General features: G+C 43.1%; 1 protein-coding gene across 1 annotated transcript in view; it reads left to right on the top strand.

Annotated features, from left to right (window-relative positions):
• Positions 1 to 785: 785 nt before the first annotated feature.
• Positions 786 to 9,190, top strand: part of LOC125485233 (zinc finger and SCAN domain-containing protein 2-like) — a 17,634-nt gene continuing 9,229 nt past the window's right edge. The window contains exons 1-3 of the mRNA XM_048607131.1: positions 786 to 1,365; positions 2,081 to 2,227; positions 6,549 to 7,199. Of these exons, the coding sequence (XP_048463088.1) occupies positions 1,278 to 1,365; positions 2,081 to 2,227; positions 6,549 to 7,199 (886 nt within the window). The 5' untranslated portion in view covers positions 786 to 1,277. The remainder of the gene's footprint in view (positions 1,366 to 2,080; positions 2,228 to 6,548; positions 7,200 to 9,190) is intronic.

Here is a 9,190-nt window from a genome sequence, read left to right as displayed (position 1 = left end):
TCAGCCTTCCTGCTCCTATGATGCTGCTTGGCCTGCTGCGTTCATCCAGCTCTGCACCTTGTTGTCTCGGATTCTCCAGCATCTGCAGTTCTTACTATCTCTTTTATGCTGGGGTCACAGTTCTAACTAATTCTTTGTTCAGACTGTTGACCGGAATATGAGAAGACACTGGCCAGTGCCTACAGTTTGGTCCTAGCTGCTTGACCAGTTACTCACCATAGGCTATCATCCCTAGTAGGTGGAAGAATCAAAAATTGAAACGAGAAAGAACAGAGTCTTCAGTTTTGCAGTTGGGTACATTTCTGAAGAAGGGTCTCGGCCTGAAATGTCAGCTTTCCTGCTCCTATGATGCTGCTTGGCCTGCTGTGTTCGTCCAGCTCTACACCTTGTTATCTTCAGTTTTGTAGGACTGTTTTCCTCTTCTGCTCTCCAGCTTCCACTTTACAACTGCTCATGATTATTTAAATCAGATGCTAACTGTCGTGGGAAAACATATGCACAGAATCATGTCACTTCTCTTGACAGTACAAGACATTGATTGGAATTCTGATCCTTGACATGTTGCTCCCAAGCATTCAGAATACTAACCGTTTCACCCAGTGGCTAAATAAAAACTGAAGGAACTGCGGATGCTGTAAATCAGGAACAAAGACAGAAGTTGCTTGAAAAGCTCAGCAGGTCTGGAAGTATCTGTGAAGAAAAAAAACTGAGTTAACGTTTCGTGTCTGGTGTCTGGTCCCGAAATGTTAACTCTGATTTTTTTCTTCACAGATGCTGCCAGACCCGCTGAGTTTTTCCAGCAACTTCTGTCTTTGTTTCACCCAGTGGCTGGTTGTGTTGAGCTCTCACACTCTGTATCTATAGGCCATGAGCTGACATCATTGTAAAAATATTTGCATTTATGTATCCTTTTTGGTAGGGGCGTAGAAAATAGGAGCAGAAGTAGGCCATTTGGCCCATTTACATTTGTTGTACTATTCAACATAATTGTGACTGATCTTTTAACTCAACACCATATCCCCACTCTTTCTTTCCATATCCCCTGACACCTTTGGCTTCGAGAAATAGGTTTCTCTTTTAAGTATGCTTAATGACTTGGCCTCCACAGCCTTCTGTGGTAGACAATTCCACAGGTCCACCACCATCTGAGTGAAGAAACGTCTGCTTATCTCAGTCCAAAATGTGGAGATGCCGGTGTTGGACTCGGGCAGACAAAATTGGAAGTCACACAACACCAGGTTATAGTCTAACAAGTTTATTTAAAATTGCGAGCTTTCATGGAACTGCTCCTTCGTCGGGTGAAGTGGAAAGAAGCATACAGGCGCGGCATTTATAGATGGAAGGATAATAGCAAGATAATTCCAGGTAATTAAGAATGTCAACAGATAAATACAAATAGTGTGAGTAGGGTGTCAACAGGCTGATTGTCATGCCTCTCAAGAGTTCAAAATGGCCTACCCTGTGTCCTTAGACCATGACCTAGACTTGGGAAGAATATCATCCCTGCATTCCAGTCCACCTAGCCCTGTTGGGATTGTGACCCCTCGTGTTGTTCTGAAGTTGAGTGTATACAGGCCAAGTCAACCACTCTCTTGCCATCGCAAGAATCGGGAATATTCACTGCACTCTAAAGTAGTATATATTTTCTTAGGTAAGGAAACCAAAACTGCACACAGTACTCCAGGCCTTAGGGTGCAACACAACCAACAGTGTAGATTTGAAGCACAGTCCCTGTTGTAATAAAGTGTATATATTTTGATTGCTGCTCTGATTAAAAGTTATTATTTCTCATTCCAGGGTACAAGGTTATTTAGGCTTTTAAAGTTTTTTTTTAATGATACTGTGTCATTGAGTCATACAGCATGGCAACAAACCCTTTGGTTTGACCAGTCCATGCCAACCATGTTCCCAAACTAAACTAGTCTCATCTGCCTGTGCTAGGTCCATATCAAACCATACTGTGCATGAAACCATACTGATAAGTTCAATTCCTGTTAAACTCAATTAACTTTGTGAGAGTCATCTGCTTATACCCTGCTTGTTGCTTCTAATGCATAACTTGCTTTTATCATTTTATTAGCCTGCTGGAAAGCTGACCAGATGGAATCAGCAACAACACACCTAATTATGCCAATGAATGAACTCAGTCAAAATTATAATGCAAATGCCACTGGAGATTTGCAATTTATCCAAGGCAATAACATGGAAAACAAAAGACTTTACAGAGGTAACACCGTAATTTTCAAACAAACCTATGAATATTAGTTATAGGAGGTTCCTAGTAATGTTACCAAAGTCTTTGCATATAATGTTGGGGGTGAATCTTTGAAATTGGGAAGGACACAAAGCACTGGCAAGGGCAAAAATGTTTCACTTGATTTTTCAGAAGCAGTTTGACACATGAGTTGCTTGCTAAACCATTTCCGAGGGCAGATAGAGTCAACCACATTGCTGTGGGTCTGGAGTCACATGTAGGCCAGACCAGGTAAGGATGGCAGATTTAGAATAGAATAGAATCCCTACAGTGTGGAAACAGGCCCTTTGGCCCAACAAGTCCACACCGACCCTCAGAGCACGCACGCAAACCCATCCCCCCATTACCCACCTAATCTACACATCCCTGAACACTGCGGGCAATTTAGCATGGCCAATCCACCTAGCCTGCACATCTTTGGACTGTGGGAGGAAACCGGAGCACCTGGAGGAAACCCATGCAGACACGTTTCCTTCCTGAAAGGACACTAGTGAACCAAAGAATTTTTACAACAACTGGTGTAGTAGATGTTCAATTCTATCAACTCTCTTATGTGTCTGTACTAGATCCCTGCACTGATTTAAAGCTAGCTGAGTGACGTAACTTCGATGTAGTTTCATAGTCACCAGCTTTTGATTACAGATTTATTTATTAATTGAGTTTAAGTTCCACCAGATTCTGCAGTGGGATTTGAACTTGAGTCCCTAGAATATCAGTTGGATCTCATCTCCAAAACCAATGATGTTACTACTGTGCCACCATCCCAAGGAAAGTGATGCTTGCAATGCCAAGTACATCAAAAGAAATGAAGAGCTTGTGTTTTTATAGCATTTCTCATGGCATCAGGACAGCTCAAATAGAGACATGAATAATGTTCAGATGAAAGTAGAGTTGAGGGGAGCACTTCTGACTTCCAAAATTTTGAACCATTTTTAAAATATATTCCTCATCGTGTGAACATAGAACATTGAACACTGCAGCACAGTACAGGCCCTTCAGCCCTTGATGTTGTGCCGACCTATTATCCTACTAAGATCAAACTACCCTGCATACCCTACATTTTACTATCCTCCACGTGCCTATCCAAGAGTTGCTTAAAAGTCTCTAAAGTATCTGACTCCACTACCGCTGCCGGCAGCGCATTCCACACGCCCACCACTCTCTGTGTAAAGAACCTCCCTCTGACATCTCCCCTATACCTTTCTCCAATCACCTTAAAATTATGCCCCCTCGTAATAGTCATTTCCACCCTGGGAAAAAGGTCTCTGACTATCCACTCTGTCTATGCCTCTCATCATCTTGTAAACATTGACCAAGTCACCTCTCATCCTTCTTCGCTCCAATGAAAAAAGCCCCAGCTCCCTCAACCTTTCCTCATACGACCCGCCCTCCAGTCCAGGCAGCATCCTGGTAAATCTCCTCTGTACCCTCTCTAAAGCTTCCACATCCTTCCTATAATGAGGTGACCAGAACTGAACACAATATTCCAAGTGTGGTCTAACCAGAGTTTTATAGAGTTGCAGCATAACCTCACGGCTCTTAAACTCAATTCCTCTGACAATGAAAGCCAACACACCATATGCCTTCTTTACAACCCTATCAACTTGGGGTAGCAACTTTGAGGGATCTATGGACATGGACCCCAAGATCCCTCTGTTCCTCCACACTGCAGAGAATCCTGCCATTAACCCTGTATTCTGCATTCAAATTTGACCTTCCAAAATGAATCACTTCACACTTTTCTGGGTTGAATTCCATCTGCCACTTTGCCCAGCTCTGCATCCTGTTAATGTCCCATTGCAACCGACAGCAGCCCTCCACGCTATCCACAACTCCGCCAACCTTCGTGTCATCAGCAAACTTATTAATCCACCCTTCCAGTACCTCATCCAAGTCATTTATAAAGATCACAAAGAGCAGAGGCCCCAGAACAGATCCCTGCAGAGCACCACTAGTCACCGAGCTCCAGGCTGAATACTTTCCATGATTAAATTAAAATCATAGAACTGCTGGTGGAGATTGATCACAATTAAGATATTGCACTATTCTACAAATAGGTATTCATATACAGTCATATGTGGTAGTTTAATTTCAAAGCAGATCCTTTAATTTGATCTCTAGATGATTGAGTGTGTCACACTTTGGGGACAATTCTGTTCCTTGTTTTACCTTGTGTCAGCTGTAAACACCAGACCACAGCACTTCATACCCCAGCATCTTTTTGTAATTCATTTCCAGGATGCGGGTATCGCCAGCAGGCCAAGCATTTATTGCCCATTCCCTAATGGCCCCTTGAGAAGGTCGAAGTGAGCAGAGTGGCCTTCCAATTGATACTTCCTTCTATCTCAGGCTAATTTCTTTGATTACACCTTGCTTCACAGACACCCAAGATTCGTCTTTCTGGACTGTTCAGCACTTGTGCAAGTTTGCCAGCTTGTAGTAACATTGAATTAACAGACAGTGTGGCAGGATCGCTGTACATTTTGTCAAGCTACATATTCCTGTGTTTAATAAAAAAAATTTCTGTAATGCTTTCAAGGACAGTTATATTTAAACAACAAAGTTATGATTACAAATACATTTGAAGGTACCTACAGGGTTGGGGGTGACCTTGTTGAAGGCATAAGATTTAAAATGAGATTCTTCACTAAGCACAAAGTTAAAGTGTGAGTAAGAATGATTTGATCATTCTAGATTCCTTCTTTGATCAGTTATCTACTTTACTGAATATGTGAAGGAAGATTAGCAGTTAGATCACTGATTTCCAGTCCTTGGGATGTTCCTAAATACTTCACAGCCAATGAACTGCTTTTGAACAAAAACAAAGTTGCTGGAAAAGCTCAGCAGGTCTGGCAGCATCTGTGAAGGACAAAACAGAGTTAATGTTTCGGGTCTGATGACCCTTCCTCAGGATTGTGGCTGGGAAAACGTCAGTTTACATGCAGAAAAAAGGGAGGGGGATGGGGTCGGGAGTAAACGGTAGGATAGAGCCTAAAGAGAAAAGAGCAGTTGGTCAGGCAGAGTTGATAACATCAGGCTGGGAGGGCGAATAGTTGTTAATGGGGGCTATTAGTGACTAACAACAGCGGGTGTGTAATGGCAGGCTATGTGATAACAAGGCCTGGTGTATGGGGTAGGGGGCTGGGACATGGGAGAATTTAGACCCTAAAATTATTGAACTCGATTTTGAGTCCGGAGGGCTGCAGGGTTCCCAAGTGGAAAATGAGGTGGTGTTCCTCCAGCTTGCGTTGTGCTTCACTGGAACACTGCAGCAAGCCAGAGACAGGGATGTTGGTCAGGGAACAGGGTGGTGCGTTAAAGTGGCAGGCAATGGGTAGTTCAGGGTCTTTTTTGTAGAACTGCTTTTGAAGTCACTCTTGTCACATTGTGCTAACGTGGCAGCTTATCTACCTGCCATCAGATCTTTCAGAGTCACACAATCAGGGCTTTCCAGACTCTGGGTCACAACCTCTCATCAGGGTCAACATGCAAAATTCTGGGGTTGCAAGCTCTCATTACAGCAAAGGTTGCACTGGAGCAAGTTCTAGCAGCTGCAAGGCTGCTTTAAGCTATGCAGCTTTGTAAAGAGTGGGAGTGGGATTCTCATAGGCCTGAATTGTGTCCTAAAAAACCCAACAGGAAGCTTGGTGCTTTTTACTGGAGATTGAACATCTCCACCTGGCCATGCTCTCATGTCCGGGTTCTCGACAACTTTCAAGCATTAAACTGGGGTGACAATGGGAAAATATTTGGGAAGCAATGGGCTCAGTCACGATTCAGTGACATTGGTTGAGGAATAGATTTTGGCCAAGTCACTTTGAGACCTCCCTGGTTTTCTTCCTGAATGGTACAACAGGGTCTTATCCATTCTTCCAGACAAGCACGACTTTGGCTTGATACTCCATTGGCAGCTGTGACCATGCAGCGTTCCCGTGCAGTTGAACTAATGTTTGAACTTGGATTTTACTCTTTTTCAAACAAATAAATAAATAAATAGCAGCCCCTTAAAGGAATACTGTGACAAAACTGAAATCTTCAAATTAGCCTTAAAATTTAAACTAGACTGTCGATTTGGCTGGGCTGACGCTCTCCAGCCTGTGCACAGTTCTGGAGTTTGTCTTGAACCAGCCTTTAAACTACCTTTCAGTGAAACTATATGACCCTTATGTGTGGTACAAGGGTCATCACTGCACTGAGGTGACTGTCATCTTGCTTTGCATTTGCATTTGCATTGTGTGATGTCTTATCTACTTTCAAACTGCATCAGAACCTTGTGTCTTTTAAATTATTATAGGGTCGATCTACATGCTTCCTGAAGTGGAGCCTACTGAAGCAGCGTACTTTGGGGATACAGGCTGTCATCACTCTGAGGATTTCACAGTACATCCCAACTACAACGGCAGCTGTGCAGCAGATGCTTTTTTGGGTCGTACTTTGTCACTGATGAATGACTGGCCGCTTGATGAGAAAAAAACTAGTGCTTCCCACTCTCCAGTGAATTACATAAACTACAAAACTGATAACAAAGCCAACTCCTGTTTGAGACCTTTGAGTGTTGGTAAGACATTAAAGGAGGTTGCATCATTAAGCAATGACATTATTTCTGCTGGAAGGAATTGCTTTAAATGTGAATACTGTGGGAGGCGATTTTTGCGCAAAGCACAGTTAACAATGCACAGACGCACACACACTGGAGAGAAGCCATATGTGTGTGATGAATGTGGTCGAGGTTTTGCAGAAAAGTCTAACTTAAATGACCATCATCGAACTCACACAGGTGAACGCCCTTATGCATGTACTTTCTGTGTCAAAACATTTCACCGTAGTACGCACCTAAAAGTACATCTCCGCCGCCACACTGGAGAGAAGCCATACACATGTGAGGATTGCAAGAAAACATTTGTGGATTCTTCTTCCCTTCAGAAACACAGGCGATTTCCCTCAGGTAAGAGCCTCACCTGGACTTCCATAAAAGTTTTTGATGAGGCACCTTGCAAAATGTTGCACCACACAATAGAGTCCTGTGGCAATAGTGACAATGTGCTGCAGCAGTTTGCAAGTTGCTTGGATTTGGACAGTTATCAGTGAACTTGGCGACTGGTTACCAGCTGTGTTTGTCCAATTTGCTAATCTAAATATTGGTGGTGGTGGAAACGACCAATCTGCAAGTTTCCAGATGATTTAAGGCTAGCTGCAAGTGGGTTGGGAGAATGCTCCTGTGTTTGGAAAATTGTATTTAACTTAGAAAAGTCAAATGTTATGCACTATATCTCACAATAAGACAGGGAACAGAATTGAAGCCAATGAGAGAGGTGGACCCTGTTTCTGGCTGGGTGTATGTCTGATAGTGTAAGAGGTAAGTACCTTCCAATACAAATCTGGGTCAATATGAGCATCTGGGATAGCTCTAATTGCTTGAAGCAGTCATAAATTAACAGACCAGCTTTCTTCCTACTTTCTCACCTGGGTTTTTAACTGACTTTCCTGACTTGGTGTGGGGATTGCGTAGCTCATGGTGGGTGAGGTGTATCTGTGTCTTGATGAATAAGATATTACAATTAAGTATAGCAAACTGGACAAACTTGTAGGTCCTTTATCAGTCTTTCATTTTGGTTCACAATTGGTTAGATCACATGGGATCCAAGGGGAGCTATCCAATTGGATACAAAATTGGCTTGAAGTTAGGAGACAGGGTAGTCAAGGAAGCCTTTGACCAGTGGTGCATCACAAGGATAGGTGCTGAGTCCCCTTGCTTTTAATCATTTATAGAAATGATTTGGATGTGAATACAGGAGGAATGGTTAGTAAGTTTGCAGATGACACCAAAATTGGTGGTGTAGTGGACAGTGAAGAAGCTTGTCTCAGAGTGCAAAGGGACCTTGATCAGATGGACCAATGGGCCAAGGAATTGCAAATTGAGTTTAATTCAGATAAGTGTGAAGTATTGGATATTGGTAAGGCAAACCAGGGCAAGACATGTACGGTTAACAGGTAGGGCCGTGGGCTGTGTTGCCAAACAAAGCGACCTAGGTGTGCAGGTGCGTAGTTCCTTGAAAGTGGAGTCACAGGTAGATAAGGTGGTGAAGAAGGCATTTGGCACGCTTGCCTTCATTGGTCAGAACATTGAGTATGGGAGTTGGGACATCATGTTGCAGCTATGCAGGACATTGGTGAGACCACTTTCAGAATACTGCATACAGTTCTGGTCGTCCTTCTGTAGGAAGGATGTTGTTAAACTTGAGAGGGTGAAGAAATGATTTATGAGGATGTTGCCGGGACTGGAAGGTTTGAGCTATAGGGAGAGGCTGAATAGGCTGGGGACTTTACTTTTCTGGAGCATCAGACGCTTATGGGTGACCTTGTAGAGCTTTATAAAATCATGAGGGGCATGCATAGGGTGAATAGCCTAGGTCTTTTTCCTAGGGTGGGGAAGTCCAAAATTAGAGGGCACAAGTTTAAGGAGCAAGGGGAAAGATTTAAAAAGGAGCTGAGGGGTAACTTTTTTCACACAGTGTGGTGCATGTATGGAACGAGCTGCTGGGGAAGTGATGGAGGCAGGTACGATTACAACATTTAAAAGGCATCTGGATGGGTACTTGAATAGGAAGGTTTTAGTGGGATATGGGCCAAATGGAACTAGGTCAGATTGGGATGTCTGGTCGGCACGGACGAGTTGGACCGAAAGGTCTGTTTCCATGCTGTATGACTCTATAAATACAAAACTTGAGTATTGCTGAAAAAGACACATTTTGTTGAAGTTTTTCAGTCATAAGGACACTTTGCAAGAAAATAAATGGGAAGGGGAACAGCGTTTTTTGACTGAGCAAAGCATGCTGATTGGTTGGCAAACATACTGTAGTGGAGACATTGCCATGGGGAATGCAACTGACTCCACTTGCCAACCAATAAGCATGATCTGCTCAAACAATATAATAC

Source organism: Rhincodon typus, chromosome 17, assembly GCF_021869965.1.
Source record: "Rhincodon typus isolate 14 chromosome 17, sRhiTyp1.1, whole genome shotgun sequence".
Taxonomy (NCBI): domain Eukaryota; kingdom Metazoa; phylum Chordata; class Chondrichthyes; order Orectolobiformes; family Rhincodontidae; genus Rhincodon; species Rhincodon typus.
This window is presented reverse-complemented; position numbering and strand designations above follow the sequence as displayed.